The sequence below is a fragment of the Nicotiana tomentosiformis genome, chromosome 2 (assembly GCF_000390325.3).
Source record: "Nicotiana tomentosiformis chromosome 2, ASM39032v3, whole genome shotgun sequence".
Taxonomy (NCBI): domain Eukaryota; kingdom Viridiplantae; phylum Streptophyta; class Magnoliopsida; order Solanales; family Solanaceae; genus Nicotiana; species Nicotiana tomentosiformis.
Window position 1 is genome coordinate 51,778,730 of NC_090813.1, and position 16,844 is coordinate 51,795,573.

At 35.7% G+C, this 16,844-nt stretch overlaps 2 protein-coding genes across 6 annotated transcripts; both read right to left on the reverse strand.

Moving 5' to 3' along the window:
* Positions 1-485: 485 nt before the first annotated feature.
* Positions 486-6,377, reverse strand: LOC104101824 (protein PIN-LIKES 7). 5 transcript variants are annotated; one of them, XM_009609347.4, is made up of 11 exons: positions 6,224-6,377; positions 3,514-3,831; positions 3,004-3,083; positions 2,689-2,813; positions 2,489-2,610; positions 2,193-2,396; positions 1,990-2,103; positions 1,765-1,865; positions 1,543-1,595; positions 1,062-1,247; positions 486-947 (listed from the first exon to the last, which is right to left on the reverse strand). In XM_009609347.4, exons 2-11 carry the CDS (start codon positions 3,646-3,648, stop codon positions 823-825), a joined length of 1,245 nt encoding a protein of 414 aa, XP_009607642.1. In that variant the 5' UTR covers positions 3,649-3,831; positions 6,224-6,377; the 3' UTR covers positions 486-822. The 5 variants fall into 5 exon arrangements, with proteins under 5 accessions (XP_009607642.1, XP_018628166.1, XP_018628168.1 ...); XM_018772650.3 differs by having other exon boundaries at positions 1,990-2,106; XM_018772652.3 differs by lacking the exon at positions 6,224-6,377 and adding an exon at positions 5,721-6,170 and having other exon boundaries at positions 1,990-2,106.
* Positions 6,378-15,541: 9,164 nt separating this feature from the next.
* LOC138904796 (uncharacterized) lies at positions 15,542-16,420 on the reverse strand. Its single transcript, XM_070193301.1, has one exon. It carries the CDS (start codon positions 16,418-16,420, stop codon positions 15,542-15,544), a length of 879 nt encoding a protein of 292 aa, XP_070049402.1.
* Between the last annotated feature and the right edge of the window lie 424 nt (positions 16,421-16,844).

The window sequence follows — 16,844 nt, forward strand, 5'->3', positions numbered from 1 at the left end:
TAAAGTTTCTTCTTTTAAGGTCTCAATAGACTCGCTTCAAGCTAATCAGATCGCAATACATTCTAGATGAAAATTCAAAGTTTTAGGAGAAATTGTGCAAGTTGGAATAATAAATTAATCTGTCTAATGTACTCAATTAGATAAAGGCTTCATTATTTTTCAAAAATGTCTATTGATTATAGAATAAATTTAATAGTTGCCTCAGTTGGAAGAAGTTTTTTAATTAATAAAATTGTACTTAAGATCAACAATGTTTCAAGAAAAATTGAATTAAATGAATGTCTATCATATTAATTGAAAAAGGATATTTATCACATCATTTCCGGCGATTCTGACATGTTTCTAAGCAAATATTTATATTTATATTTATTTCTTTAAAAATAAGCAAACTCAAGTTTGTTTTCCCACCTCGAGCATGTTAGAAGTAAAGTGTTAATTGCATTCTAGTATCTTAGAAGTTTTCTCCAAAAAGCGAAAAAACAATCTTCGATGAGAAATAATGATTTGTATTTTCACAAGTGTGTCGTTCCCTGAACTCTACATAAAAGTAGAATGCTTTATGCAGTGTGTTGTCCTTAATGCAGAACAACATACAAGCGCTCGCATGGAGCCGACTTTTAGCAATCAACTGAGGCACGACATTGATTACATCAAAGAATTGTGGCTAAAAATGGAACCCATTAGAAAAAGAAAGAAGAATCGCTATTTCCAATATCTAAGATTTTTATACCTATATTCCCTATAAGATACTTTCAAAAAGCACAAAATATTTGTTCTGTCTAAAGGAGTCCAAAGTGATTGTCGCCTTGATAAAGGACTATATCATGACAAGAGCCACATGAAAACAGTGGACCAAATGGTGAGAGCAAGTGCTGCTACCAAGTAAGTCCACATGAAAAGTACTGAACATTCTTCTTGTGCTACATCAAATAATTGTGTCATTGTTCCTGCATTTTTTTGGTTAATAAACAACAATATGATTAGGTCAGACAAAATCATAAACATCAGCTTAATTAATTTGTTATGTGTTAAATTAAGTAGTGATGACATCTTAAACTTACCAATATTCATGGCAGGAGGGACAGTGTATTGAAGCATTAGCACAAAATGGTAAAGAGGATCTGCTGGTAGGAATCCTAAATTGGCTGCTGCTTTAACAATTCCAATCCCTATCAATGGACTCAATATATACCGTACACTGAGTACTGCTATTATGATCAATGGTTTTACTTGTGCCTTTCTCAATCCTGTCAAGTTGGCAATGCACAAGTTTAGTTTTTTTGAAGTTAAAGGATTAGGTAAACCTCTACGCAAAAAGTCTATGAGACAATTATCATTTAAGCGATATGACATTCAGACGCAAATTCAAGATTTAGAGTTCATAATATGAAACTTAATTTTTTCTGTCATTATGTATATATAGTTTGAACCTAAAGCAATAGGTTCAGTTGAACCCGTAGACCAACCCTAGATTCGCCTGTGACGACATTTACTATGAAGGTCTATTGCATTGGGAGGATAAAACATTAGGTTATCTTTTACCTTGGGTTAGGTTGCCTCCAAGTATAAGGGTGATGCATGGAATGGTTCCATCCCTGAGAAGATAAGAAATCAACATGTCATTTGACTAGAGAAAAAAGAAAAACAATTTGGAAAGAAAGAAGTTTGAGTACCAAATGATAATCTTATTTGAGTGGAATGAGATCATAGGAGGAAAAAACTATATCAAATTTGGTAACAAGAGTTGGGAAATAGAGTACACACCCAAGTAATTTGACAGAATCTTGAATAACTCTAAGTGGAGCAGCGTCACCAATCACCAGATTTTTCAGCCATGTTACAGACCCAAACAGGAATCCTACAATCTAGATTTTGACCAAAACAAAAAAAGGAAAACCCCAAAGATAAGTAAGAATAATGTTTAATTACATCTTTCTGAAAGCCCCAAGTAAAAATCAAAAAATACAGAGTACATAAAGCAGAACTTACAGCTCCAAGTGTTGGAGGTGCAGTTAGCTCTTCCAAGAAAGTGTGTAACACCCCTACTATTTTGCTCCATGTTGATACTTTGTTTGGCTCCATATCTGCTGCTTTACAGTCTTTCTGCTAGTTATATTCGTCGATCGATTAAATAAATGAATGATTATGACTTGTAAGAGAATAGAGAAAAGGGGTGTATATATACAGCTTACAGTTTGATTTTCAATGGATTTTGTCACACTAACAGGAAGATGATCTTGAGCATTATTCGTAAGAAGATAAGACTTCTCATTTGTGTCTATATCCTTGTTTGGTTCCTTAAATGCTTCTTCCTCTGCTGCGTTTAGTGCTTTAAATTTCAAGGACGAGCTTCGTATTAGCTGATAAGTGTATGTCCATATGTAGAAACCACCAAGCTACAAAATCAAGAAAACTTGGTGTTGATATTTAGAACATAATTTCAAGGCTTAAAATATAACATAAAAAGGGATAGGTATAACAAACTTACTGCCATGGAAAAAGAGGCATAGGACAAACCAACAGAAGCACAAACTCTATGATCACCAAAGGGACTACCATCTTCTTTGCAAATTGCAGGAATGACAATCAATAGAAGATTTCCCAAGTTTCCTGTTTTTTCAAAATAATGTTACAAACTTTTACAATGTCGGGGGGGATGAATTTTGGCTATTTTTGATGATGAAGTACCTGAGGAGCATGTAGCAATTATGAGACCTTCTAAATGAGGTTTTGGTTTCAGTATTTTCACAGCTATCCATCCAAGAATCCCTCCAAATAGAAAAGTTAGCCCAACATTTACGGGCATAAACCACCTGTGGAGATCATAATTAGTAAGATTAGTGTATCATGGTAAATTAATATGATTTGGTATAAACTCCGAGTAAATTAGTTTCTCTTCTTTAAGGGTTTGTTGACCATGGTCAAAGCTTGAAAACTGTTTGTTGATTAAACCATTATCAAAGAAATGTTTATGAAAATTATAGTATTATATTAATGTGGTACCATGAGATGATATCTTGAAAGGTGACACTCTCTGCCAAACTTGCGAACATTAGAGAAGGCGTAAATGCCACGAACACTATCTGCAGCGATACGTTTATAATATTAAAATTCAAGTTAAAAAAGATGACAAAATCCCAACAAGTTAGGAGATGGGAAAGAAAAAAACAAATATATCCAATCATGCAGTAAAGGACAATGCATTTCCTATCTAAAAAAGAAACTAATATTATTGCTACTACATAGCTTGATTCTTCTAGAAAACATAGTACCTAAACAACAATTTTCGATATATATTTGCATAGAGCTATCTTTAAACCAAACTAAGTTATGTACACTAACAATGTAAATATTTTACACTACCGCTTACTTCTTATAGATAGTTACTATAATAACTTTTAGGTGATCTGATTGTAAGAATTCTTTTACATTTTGTCGGCGTATAAAATAAACTCGAACGTCAAAATACGCCGAGAAAAATCTCTTCTTAAAAGTAGCAGCAAGATAACTTACTTTATTAAGGGACTTGCGAGCATCAGCAGGAAGTAGCTTGAGATAATCAGTAGCCATTACAGCTCCTAATACACTTATTATGAGCACCTGCAGTATTGGCATAGATGCCACCTCTAACAATGTCCAGAAACCCATCTTTTCTTTTTCTTCTTGTAAAATGTTTTAGCTAAAAAATGTCTATGAATGTACAATTAGATTGCTGTCTCTTTCGTTGCTAGCTGCAATGCCTAATTATTGAATTTGTTTCACAAAAAACTGGTATTGTATAACGAATGTATGTCTCTATCTAACGGCTCAATAAAATAAGTGGACGAAATCCTGCAAGTACCAGAAACAAAAAAAACAAAAGGTTAGTTCGTGCAATGGTATATAAATAAATAAGCCCCAAATTTTTTTAAAAAGATTAATAATGAAGTGAGAAATGTACAGTCCTATGGCTTTTGACTTTTGTCATCTATTTATGTAAGCATATATAGGAAAGAACTAGGAAACTACATTTCCTAGTCATGACATGGGCTTGCGGTTAAAACACATTTCCACATAATCAATCCGTTTCGATGCATAAATCACCATCAATAAACTAAATTTGAGAACTTCTACGTTTACATTTCTGCTGTTAATTCTTTGACAAATAAAGTACAAATACAAGTTTTAGCAGTGGAAACATGTAAAACAAATGATACGAAATCAAAGGTGTGCTTACTAACCATAAAGAAAAAGTACTGACATGACCGAAAACGGCCTTCTAATTTCAAGACAACATAACATGTTGACATAGTTTTCTCACTCACGCCTATAGGGCATATGATACACCTTTTTAAAGTTATATATACTAACATTGCAAGTTAATCTATTAGTATAGTATATTGCTTGCCATTTATTCTATGTTGCAACCAATGCTTATTATATATAGAATTATTTGCTTAAGTGGCTTGATTGTATATAAATAATTTTGCATTGATCATGTGTAATACTTAACCTTAAAAAAGAAGGAAAAGAAACAATCTTCATTATAAGTTTTTTTTCAAATTGAATCCCGATCTTATGAATCAGCTGTAGGATCAACTCAATGAAGCTATAGAGGAGAAGCAAAATACAGACACCAAAAACATTGAGCACAGAGGCGGAGACATGATTTCAAGTTTATGGGTTCGAGATTCTAATTTTTTTAAGTTACTGGGTTCTACATTAATAATTTATACATATTCAATAATTTTTTAAAGATAAATATAAGATTCGAACCAAAACTACTGGATTAGGTCGAACCCGCTCTCGGTACTCTAGCTCCGCCCCTGATTGAACGGTCAAGTGCAAAAATCATCATTTGAAAGAAAATAGTGGAGGTGTGGCTCCATAATAGCCATACGAGTCTGTCTCCCAACTCCTACAGGACCATGCACGCCAACATCTATTTTTTTACCTTTTCTTTTATTTAATTTTTTCAAATTCGTGATAAGACTCTAAACCAAGTTCCCGCAGAAACAGTTTGATGGTTAAACAAAAATAAAAATAAGGGTGTGAGATAAGAGAAAACTTGGTACGACGAAAGTATTTTTGTTTTTGGGTATATGGTTGAGTAGAATAAATTATTTTTAGGAAAAGATATAAACTAAAGATTAACACAAATTTTAGCAAAACGGAAATTATTTTTTGATGGAACTTTTTAAATTTTAAAGATTAATAATAATGTCTAAGTGTTAATTTGAACAAGTAATATGAAATTAAAAATCAAGATAGTTGTAAGGAAAATTACTTCCTCTATAAATTAGAGAAAATCATTTCTCCTTTTGATGAAAAATATTTTAAGATATAATCAAACACTAGAAAATAGTTTCCTCGTAAATTGTTTTTTTCCTGGCAGACAACATTCGATCATATCATACACATAGTGTTTTAATAATCTGGGTCCAATGTTTTCCCAAACATCGAATTGAGTTCCTTTTAACTATATGAAAGGCATAAGACTATAACCATAGTAAAAGGAGCTAGAACCTTTCCACAAGAAGAAGGGGCAAAATGAAGGTACCAAAGCCAATTACGAAAGCACTAAATTTTTTTGGGGAAACTCATTATCATTGTTTTCTGGGTGTATTAACTTGAAAAAAATATCAATTAATTAACGGGGTTGTGACCCTCAAAGCTTTAATTAACTCCCCCAAAAAATCGCATAATAATTAGAAGAAGAAACATGTATAAACCATCATTACCTCAGAGATAGGCTTATTGGCTTAAATCGCGCGCGGAACCTTTTCATTACCAAAATGTCAGGAAAATCTTACGTTTGTGACAAGTAATCTTCTTCGTTTTTTGCCACCAAAATTGGTTATTTTAACTTTTAGAGTAAACATTTCCACCGCTAGAAAAAATTAAAATAATAATCTAGAATAATGATTAAGTATATTTCTCAACTCATGTTCTTGCACAAGGAAACCCAGAAGACAAAGGAAGAAAAATTCTGTTAATGCTTAAAGAAATTTTAATATTCTGGTTTTCTTTCATGCATATATCATAAAATTAAATTCTGTTAAAGCTAGCCATCTTTCGTCTTTAATAGCCAGAACAGAATACAAAATAAAGAATTCTAACTGCAGCAACAAGAGATAATCCATGCATCATAATTTTAAATTTGAAAACAAATTCCAGATCATGCCCCCAAAAAGATGAAAAAAGAAAAGAGAAGAAAAGGTGGCAGGAGATATAAGAGACGAACCTGGAATTATATATACCCGATTTATGTTTTTGACAAAATTGAATCTTGAAAATCCGACGACCGAGAAAAAAAAAGCGTCGACGTCTACGGAGAAAGAATGAGGAGTTGGATTTGAAATATAGAAGAATTAAAAAATGTAATACAACTCCAATTGTAGCGGACCTTCTTATATATATGAGTGGTGGCTGGTGATACCTGTTGTAATACGTAATCAGTGACAACTATACATACTTAGTAAGTAATTATTAGTAATTTTTCTTTTGTTTTTTATTACAAATGATACAGCTAGCTTTCAAGTATAAATAATTACTTCACTGATATGGTCCGTGTTGGACTCAAACTCTACGTACATGTATGAGAAAAGAGGGGGAAAAGGAGAGAGTTGAACCTTCCCGACAACAAGACAAGAGCAAATACGAAAATAGTTATCGTTGGGAACCCATAATTTTCCGATGACATTTTTTTACTCGTACTGAATTGGTGTTAGTATGTACTAAATCAACAAATATAACACATGTCCCTCACTTGAATTGTCCTTTAATCATGGTTAACTAAGTATGTATTTTTATATTAGTTTGTAACTTATTAAGTTAGATAATTAAATTTTACGTAAACAAGAAATGTGGAAAAGTATTTTTTATTTGAGAATATGGTAGGCAAGAACTAATTAACTGTGTTGGAGATGATGAGTTGGCATCGAGCATTTTGATTAATGACTGGCTATTGATCTAGGACCATTTTTGAGGACAAAAGTGCAAGCCGACCTGGAAAAGGATTATAGTAATTTAATTTGCAATAACGGTAAGATACTATTGTTGTAAGGGTGCTGACTCTACAATGACATGTAATTCTGTTGAATGCAAATCCAAATTGGCTGCTGATAAATTTATTTTTTGAGTTGTTTAGATTTTTGGCACACAAGGAAAAAGAGGAGAAATTCCTATTAGCTTCTGAGTCTGTTTTCAAAAGGGTAATCGAAAAGTATTGATTGAACATTCTAAATTGGTGGCGTTACATCAGCTAATTGCCTCCTTTGTCCGTCTAGGACAAGTAGATATATATATGACTAGGTAATAATAATACGAGTATCACTTATCTGGTTCAACTATTAAAAAATAAAAGAGGTTCCCCTAGACCCCGCAATGGGTGGGAAAATAAGTTAATCAATGGTAAAATAGGTTTACTTTGTCATGTGTCTACTCAACGTCTACGTGTCTCTGCGAAACATTATTTATGTGTAAATGGATTTAATTTACACGTAGTGGTAAAACAGTATTGTTATTGTTATAACGCTGACTGTAGAATATTAACATTTAATTGAGTTGAATAAGTATAAGTTAATCCAAATCGGCTGCTGGCAAGTTGTTTGCTCTTCCTGAGTCGTTTTTGCAATTTTTAGCACAGATCTACTAGGAAGAAGAGGCGAAATATAATTAGTATTTAATTCTTTTTCAAAAGGATAACCATAATGATAAGTATTCAGCATTCCAAATTAGTAATCACCTTACTCTTATGAAATAAGAGCAATTTAGTAAAACATGAACAAAAAATATTAGTATGAAATAAAAGCAATTTAATAAAACATGAACAAGAAATGGAGATAAAAGAGAAGGAAGAGATTTTCTTCTTCAATTGTGTATATCTATTCCTATCTATTACAAGACCTTTATATAAGCATGAAAAGTGAAGAATCACTGTCATACCCTCTTTTACCCCACAAAAGATATGTGTATGGATTGTTGTGGGTTAAAGAGTTTTTTCAAATTAAAGTGTCAAATTTGAGTAGAGATTATTTTATTTACAGAGCCGCCACTTGGAATTGATTTTTTGGGTGTTCCAAGTCACCTTTTATTTGAATCCCTATTCAAAGGAAGATTTGACTCTTTTATTATTGGTTTGCGAAAACAAAGTTTGGGTAAGGAATTCTGTTGACCGGGGAGAAGGTGTAAGGCATTCCCCAAGTCCCGTGGTTCTAGCACAGTCGCTTTATTGATTACAACTTGGCTTGAATTAATTTTGGATAAACTGTGATTTATTGGTTTTTATGTTTTATCTATCCGCTTTTAATTATTAAAAATTAAAATTATCTTTAAAACGAATCACGTGTGTGAATCTGTTTTGTTTATTATGCCAAAATCCTGTCACGCGTACGTGTACACAATTAATAGAATTTTATTATTAAGATTGTTTTGGCCATAGTTAACACATATTTCGGTTTTATTTTTGGAAATCATAATTATGCCACGCGAACGTATACATAATCGCGATAAACTAATTAAAGGCGTGCCTAAAACACTCTATCAGTGTTTATTATTCTTCTTATATACTTGAAATTATTGTAAGGTCATGAATTATGGAATTACTTGTAGAAGAAGTGTATGATTTTAGATATTTGAATAAATAAACCGTCATATACTAATACCCTACAATCCAACAATTGAAGCCCAAACTTATTAGGGTCCTAATCTTCCCAACTTTAAAGCAAATTTGAATACCATATTTTCAGAAACATGATTAAGTATATAGCATTTAAGGACTAATTTACATTATTATTTATAACGTTTAAAGGCAAATAAATAAAATCACATGAAATACGATTAAAAGTGTCACGACCCATTTTCTGAACAAGCCGTGACCGGCATCCGATCACTAAACATGACCGAGCGAACCATTTGTGCTTATCAAATCTATTATAACTTCAAACTCTATATGCAACAAGGCAATACTTTAACCAAATACTTTTGATTAATTTAAATATTTAAAATAAATCAACTCCAAAACTTTATTCGTAGTAACTACTGAAATACTGCTAAGTTATTATCAAAAACATCTGAATCTTAACCCACCGACTGTGTCTATAAAGCCTCTACTGATAAACTGATGCACTGCTCAGGACATGAGATTTCCTGGCCAGTTCTCTAAGTGAACAAAGAAATAGCTAAATAAAGATGATTCTAAGGAATACTCCACGAACAAAAGCGGAGCTCACCAATAGCACTGGAAGTGAGGGAAGTCCTAACCCGTAGCCTGCTCGCCTGCAAAATCAGTTCCTACGTTGTACCGCAGACCAACGTAGGTTCCCAAAAGAAAACGTCAGTACCATACATTGTACTCAGTGAGTCTCAACGACAGGGGACGAAACTTTAATAACATATATATTACAAGCAAAGATTCTAAATGCATGTAAAACATAAAGCTTATAAGAACAATTCTAAAATAATTGCATAATAGCAGTTTATGAATATTCTAAAAGAAATTCTTTTTTTTTCTTTTTAAAAAAATAATACACATCACTTTATACTTTGGGAGTTCCAACTATCCTGACTTAATTCTGTCTCAGTCACCGTGTGATCGGCACGAGTTCGATCCTACCCTGATCGAATAGGCCCAATCCACAAGGTGCCTCTCGCTTCATGGTTCTCAGCGCTCATTCGCTATACCTTAGCTTGGCTAGGCAAATTCTCAGCAACGAGATCCTCGGCTCGTGTGCTCCCTACTTTGGCACAAGTAGTTTCAGGAAGTCAACGCCTTGGTCAGGACCCTCGGCCTAGACAATGACCCCTTCTCATAATAGAGGATACTCCCAAAAATCATTTCTTTCTAAAACTTATTTTTGTGACTTTTCAAGTCTAAATCTTTTCTGAAACATCCTATGCATACTCATACCGGTATCCTTAATTGTAAAGCATGGCATAAGAATGAAATAAACATTTAAAAGTATTTCTAAAGATTCTTGTTTTTTCATGAATTTTCAACATGAAAATGGCATATAAGAATAACACAAAAATCTGAAAATTTATGCACATATATAATAATAAACCATCTAAACTTTAGCTAGAACAATCCTAAGTTAATAGGTACTCAATAGCTCCAATTAAGTACATATTAACTCTTTTAAGCAATTCATCAAACACCTTGTATGCGTTCTTTTGTGAGTTAAACCACTTTAGTAAAGGGTTATATCAACTCACCTCAAAACTGCTTGAGCCAATACGTAGGCCCAGGTCCGATTTATACCCGTCAAATAATTGATTCTACAACAACCAGTATATTTGAATAAATTTCAAATTTTCACACCTAAACATGTAACTTACTGCTGATACAGAGGAAGAAGGGAATTAACTTTTCAATTCTTACCTATTACTACTGTAGGATAATTGACAATAGGGAATTTTATATACCTGAGTTTAAGAATAAGTGAGTTGTGAAGAACCCTATAATTTTTCGAGCAATCTCTGGCTGCCTCTGTTCGTATCTGTGCGTCTGTGTTTCTGTGTTCTAAGCCTTTTTTATTTTTGGGTTTTGTTCGAATAAGGCTTCTGCCCTTTTGCCCTTCTGAATGAGAAATACGTCCTTCTCATTCCAAGGCTTTAAGGCCCCTTTTTTTGGTTTTGTTTTATTATTTATCTTTTTGTTTTGTTTTGCCTTTTTGTCTCATTTGCAAAGGACACTATTTTTGCTATGTTTTCAATATAGCTGTTTTGACCGTGGAAAGATTTCCAACTTTATGGAAGGGACTTTCCTTCTTCTAGAGGCCCTAAAGCGAAAATTATCTATAATATAAGATATATTGTTTGAAGTTTTTTTTTTTTTGGGTAACTAATAATTAATGATACTCACTTTTAAATATTACTGATATTAAAATTATTAATATTCCCCTAAATGTATATTCAATTCTTTATAATAGAGAAGTAACTCAAAAATCAATCACACGGGTTTAAATCCGTAATAGAAGTATAATTTAAGATAAAAATAATTTAAATTATATATTTAGCGAGTTTTGAAACTTCTACAGATTTGAGGAGTGTTACAATCTTCCCTCCTTAAAAACATTCGTCCTCGAATGTTGCTAAGGCCTTATTCTTAAGCTAATAATCATTCCTCAAGTCCTTGAACTTTTTAAGGTTTCTTAGCACTACTCACTTTCCCAAGGAACTCAAAATTTTGGCTAACTCCCTAAATTTTCAAAACTTTCGGCAGAGTCTCCCCTGTAAATTGGACTATCCAAAAATATCCCTGTCACCAATACCACAACTACACCAACAACAACCAAATATACCATAACAGGCCATTCGTAGGCACCATACACAGCTCATAAACTAATTACTCACACTCCGGCAAGGAGGTACCACAATAACCAACCAAAATCTAAAGCACAACACTTCAGCAAAAAGTAAATAATTTTAATGAATTAAATATACTCTGGCATGGCACTAAATTATTAAATAACTAAATATACTCTGATAGAAACTAAATTACTTCAACAACTAAGTGTAATCTAGCAAGGACATAAACACATGCTAACTTGTATTTAATAAATAAAATATATATGCCAAGCCAAACTTAGGTTCACATACCTTTTTCCTCAAATAAATATGGATATTTCTTCCTCATATCTTCCTCGACCTTCCACGTAGCCTCTTTTGAATCATGATTACTCCACAAAATTTTTACCGATGCTATATCTTTTGTTCTCAACTTTTTTACTTGCCTATCGAGAATTTCTATAGGTACCTCTTCATAAGTCAAGCCTTCTTTAATTTCTATGGTATCGGCAGGTATTATATGCGACTCATCATGAATGTACTTTCTAAGCATAGACACATGAAAAACAGGATGGACAGAGGACAACTCAATGGGCAACGCTAGCTCATAAGCCACGTTTCCCTTCTTTTCTATAATCTCATAAGGTCCAATAAATCTAGGACTAAGTTTCCCCTTCTTACCAAACCTCATAACTCCTTTCATTGGTGAAACTTTCAAAAATACCTTGTCACCAACCATGAACTCTAAGTCACGATGCCTCTTGTCAGAATAGGACTTTTGACGATTCTGAGCCGCTTTCAGTCTTTCTCTGATTAGCTGGACTTTCTCTAAGGCCTCACAAACAAACTCTGGACCAATCAATAGAACCTCTGCTGGTTCAAACTAACCCACTGGAGACCTACATCTTCGCCCATACAACGCTTCATAAGGAGCCATACCAATGCTGGCCTGATAGCTGTTATTGTAAGCAAATTCTATAAGTGGTAAGTGATCATCCCAATTACCTCCAAAATCTATAACACATGCCTGCAACATATCTTCGAGTGTCTGAATGATCCTTTCTGCCTGGCCATCGGTCTGTGGATGGAAATCAATGCTCAAATTGACCTTGGTACCTAATCTTTTCTAAAATGCCTTCCAAAAATGCGCCGTGAACTGAGGGCCTCTGTCAGATATGATTGAAACTGGAGTACCATGCAATCAGACTATTTCTTTGACGTACAACTGCGCATACTGCTCCGCGGAATCTGTCGTCTTTACTGGTAGGAAATGCGCGGACTTTGTCAGTCGGTCTACAATAACCCAAATTGAATCATGCTTACGGTATGTGCGAGGTAGACCTACTACGAAATCCATATTAATCATCTCCCATTTTCACTGTGGTATTTCTATATCTTGAGCTAGGCCACCAGGCCTCTGATGCTCGGCTTTGACTTGCTGGCAATTCAAACATTTAGCCACATGATCTGCTACTTGCTTCTTCATGCCTTTCCACCAATACAACCCTTTTAAGTCCAGATACATTTTGGTAGCACCTAGGTGGATAGAGTACCTCGAGCTGTGAGCTTCTTCCATTATGGACTTTCTAAGACCATCTACATCAGGCACACATAACCGATCATTCAACTTTAAAACTCCGTCACTTCCTAGAGTGAAAACAATGATTTCTTTGTTTTTGACTCCTTCTTTTAACTTCACTAAGTACGGATCTTCGTCTTGCTTAGCCTTAACACGCGCAACAAGGGAGGATTGCGCTAAGGCATTAGCAGTTATACCTCCTTCTTCGGTCTCATCCAATCTAATCCCATCATTTGCTAGTTTTTGAATTTCTCGACCCAAAGATCGCCTGCAAGATGGGCCAAGACACCCATTGACTTCCTACTAAGTGCATCTGCTACCACATTAGCTTTGCCCGGGTGATAAAGGATATTGATGTCATAATCTTTCAATAGCTCGAGCCACCTTCTTTGTCTCAAATTTAATTCTTTTTGCTTGAAAATGTACTGGAGGCTTTTGTGATCTGTAAACACTTCAGAATGCTCGCCATAAAGGTAGTGTCGCCATATCTTTAATGCAAACACCACTGCTGCAAGTTCCAAGTCGTGAGTGGGGTAGTTCTTTTCATGATTCTTTAACTGCCTGGAAGCATAAGCAATAACTTTTCCATCTTGCATAAGAACATAACCAAGACCCACTCTAGAGGCATTACAATACACTGTGAATCCACCCGAACCTGTCGGCAAGGTTAACACAGGTGCAATGGTCAACCTCCTCTTTAACTCTTGAAAACTCTGCTCACAAGCGTCTGACCACTGGAACTTAACTGCTTTCTGAGTCAACTTAGTTAATGGAGCTGCAAGTGAGGAAAATCCCTCTACAAACCTTCTATAGTATTCAGCTAACCCCAAGAAACTCCTGATTTCGGTTGGCGTTGTCGGCCTAGGCCAGTTCTTGACTGCTTCTGTCTTCTGAGGATCTATTTTTATGCCTTCACTAGATACCACATGGCCTAAGAATGCCACGGACTGCAACTAGAAATCACATTTTGAAAACTTGGCATAAAGCTTATTCTCCTTCAAGGTCTGCAAGGCTATCCTGAGGTATTCGGCATGTTCATCCTTGCTCTTAGAGTATACCAAAATATCATCTATAAACACGATAATAAAGGTATCAAGGAATGGCTTGAAAACTCTGTTCATGAGGTCCATGAATGCAGCTGGAGCATTTGTCAACCCGAAGGACATTACTAGAAATTCATAGTGCCCGTAGCGAGTTCTAAAGGTTGTTTTAGATATATCCTCTTCTCTGATTCTCAACTGGTGGTACCCCGACCTCAAGTCTATCTTTGAAAAGTACTTTGCACCCTGAAGTTGATCAAATAAATCATCAATTCTTGGAAGTGGGTACTTGTTCTTAATGGTAACTTTATTCAACTGCCGATAGTCAATGCACATTCTGAGAGACCCATCTTTCTTCTTGACAAACAGGACCGGGGCACCCCACGGTGAAATACTCGGTCTGATGAAGCCCTTGTCAAGAAGGTCTTTCAACTATTCTCTCAACTCATTAAGTTCTGCTGGAGCCATCCTATAAGGAGGTATAGATATGGGTTAAGTGCTTGGCATGAGATCGATGCCAAAGTCTATGATTCTTTCAGGAGGAAGTTCGGGAAGGTCATATGGGAAAACTTCTAGAAATTCTCTAACAACTGGCACAGAGTGAAGAGCTGGTGGTTCTGATTCTGGATTAATGATGTGATCCAAATAGGCGAGACACCCCTTACCGATCATTCGTTGTGCCTTAAGGTAAGAAATAAACTTACCTATCAGCGATGCTGAACCCCTTCCACTCTAAGACTTCTTCATTTGGAAATTGGAACCTGATTATCTTGGCACGACAATCTAACATGGCATAACAAGAAGACAACTAATCCATACCCATGATCACATCGAAATCCACCATTTCTAATTCTATGAGATCGGCCTCGATGTTGCGACCTTGGACTGAAACTATACAACCTCTATAGAATCTTGTGACTTTTACTGACTCGCCAACTGGAGTAGATACTAGGAATGGGTCACTAAGTTGTTCCGGTTCTAGCCCGAGGTTAATTGCAAAGTATGGAGTCACATATGAAAATGTTGAACCTGGATCCATTATGGCATAAGTGTTATGTGAGCAGACTAGAAGTATACCTGTAATAACTTCTGCAGATGCCTCTGCACTCTGACAATCAAGTATAGAAAACAAATGGGGTTGTCCCCCTCCTTGAGTAACTCGATCTGCACCTCTGCTTGCTCCATGCCCTGCCTGATTATAAGAACCACGAGCCTGTGGTGGTGCAACTGTAGTAGCTGAGGAACTAGAAGGACGAGTTGATCCACCACTGAAATTACGTCGTAACTTTGGGAAGTTGGCCTTTATATGACCAATGTCTCCGTAATGATAGCAACCATGAAACCCGAGCTTGCACTGACCTGAATGTTGACGCTTACATGTTCCACAAAGACCTTGTTGTTGTGAATGTTGCTCAGCATGACTCTGGCTATGTGAGGATGTTCTAAAATTCCGATTCTAGCGAGACTGATTTCCATAACTCTGAGTACGTCTGAAGGAAGACCCACCACCTGACTGATGACTGGACTGAGCTGGTGCTAATGACTCCTTATTAGAGGAACCCCTTCCACCTCCGCTGGATGTACCATTAAACCTGCCCGCTGTCCGAGCTTTCTTGTTTTGCTCTTTTTCTTCTCTCCTTTGTTGTCTGTCTTTTTATAAGTGCTTGGCGAATCCCACAACAGAGGATAAAGCTGTCATTCCTACCGCTGCAGCTGATGTCGTATCCTTAATGTGGTAAGCCAAACCGGCAACAAACCTGCGAATCTTTGCTTTTTCTGTCTTAACCATGTGAGGAGCATGCTTAGCCAACCTTATGAATTCCATGTAGTACTCTTGCACACTTTTATTCCCTTGCTTGAGTTGTTCGAACTCTGTAGCCTTAGCTTCCCTATCCTCTTCCGGGATAAAGTTAGCCATGAAGGCCTCTTCAAATTCTTCCCAAGTAGGCGGGCCATCATCTTCATCTCTTTCCTTTTCCCACATCTCAAACCAAGCGCCAGCCACATCTCTAAGCTGGTAAGTAGCCAGCTCCACAACTTCATCATCAAATGCCTTAATCGCTCGGAGGGCTTTCTTGACACCCTCCAGCCACAACATTGGATCTTCATCAGCTATAGAACCGTGGAACAATGGAGGACTCAACTTTAAAAATTCATTCACTCTTGAGGACTCAGAATTGTTCTGTCTATTTGATTGAGGTGGAATCTCATCTCTTCTCTCGTTCTGGTTGGCCATGAAGGCTTTAAACATCTCCATAGCACTGTTGACAACATTAAACATCTGACCCACCTCTGGAGATATAGCTGTCTGAGCTGGAGCTGCTGTTGGGGGCGGCACTGGATCCTGAGATACTGGATCATCATGCTCCACCCCTTCTTCATGTTCAACCTGGGGTACTTGAACCCCCTTTGTGGATTTACCCTTTCTTTTCTGAGTTGAAGCCTTCTTAGTTCTACCTTGAGCCACAATAGTAGCAATAGTTTCTTGAGTAGCATCCTGAGTGTCGGTGTTAGAGTTGCGAGTACGAGCCATTTCTGCGAGTTTTGGAGAAACGAATACATTAGATAATTTCTTAGAGGTAGGCTCTACTGCACGATCTAAAGTATGAAAAAAAAATGAGACTTTTCCTAAATGCTTGTAGCCTCCTATTTATAAGTATGGCGCGCTTCATACCCATAAACAAGACTCTACTAACACGGCTTCATAGACCCCTAGGACTCCATAAACCTGAGGCTCTGATACCAAGTTTGTCACGACCCATTTTCTGAACAAACCGTGACCGGCATCCGATCACTAAACATGACCGAGCGAACCATCTGTGCTTATCAAATCTATTATAACTTCAAACTCTATATGCAACAAGGCAATACTTTAACCAAATACTTTTGATTAATTTAAATATTTAAAATAAATCAACTCCAAAACTTTATTCGTAGTAACTTCTGAAATACTGCTA

Bases quoted from the DNA above. Each gene is read 5' to 3' on its own strand.
- LOC104101824 (XM_018772650.3), bottom strand. From the start codon at position 3,648: ATGGGTTTCTGGACATTGTTAGAGGTGGCATCTATGCCAATACTGCAG. The intron at 2,611-2,688 runs GTACTTCATCAT...TTGAAAAAACAG, and splicing joins AATTGCTACATGCTCCTCAG to GAAACTTGGGAAATCTTCTA. The intron at 1,596-1,764 runs GTGTGTACTCTA...TTATCTTCTCAG, and splicing joins GATTCTGTCAAATTACTTGG to GGATGGAACCATTCCATGCA.
- LOC138904796 (XM_070193301.1), bottom strand. From the start codon at position 16,420: ATGGCTCGTACTCGCAACTCTAACACCGACACTCAGGATGCTACTCAA.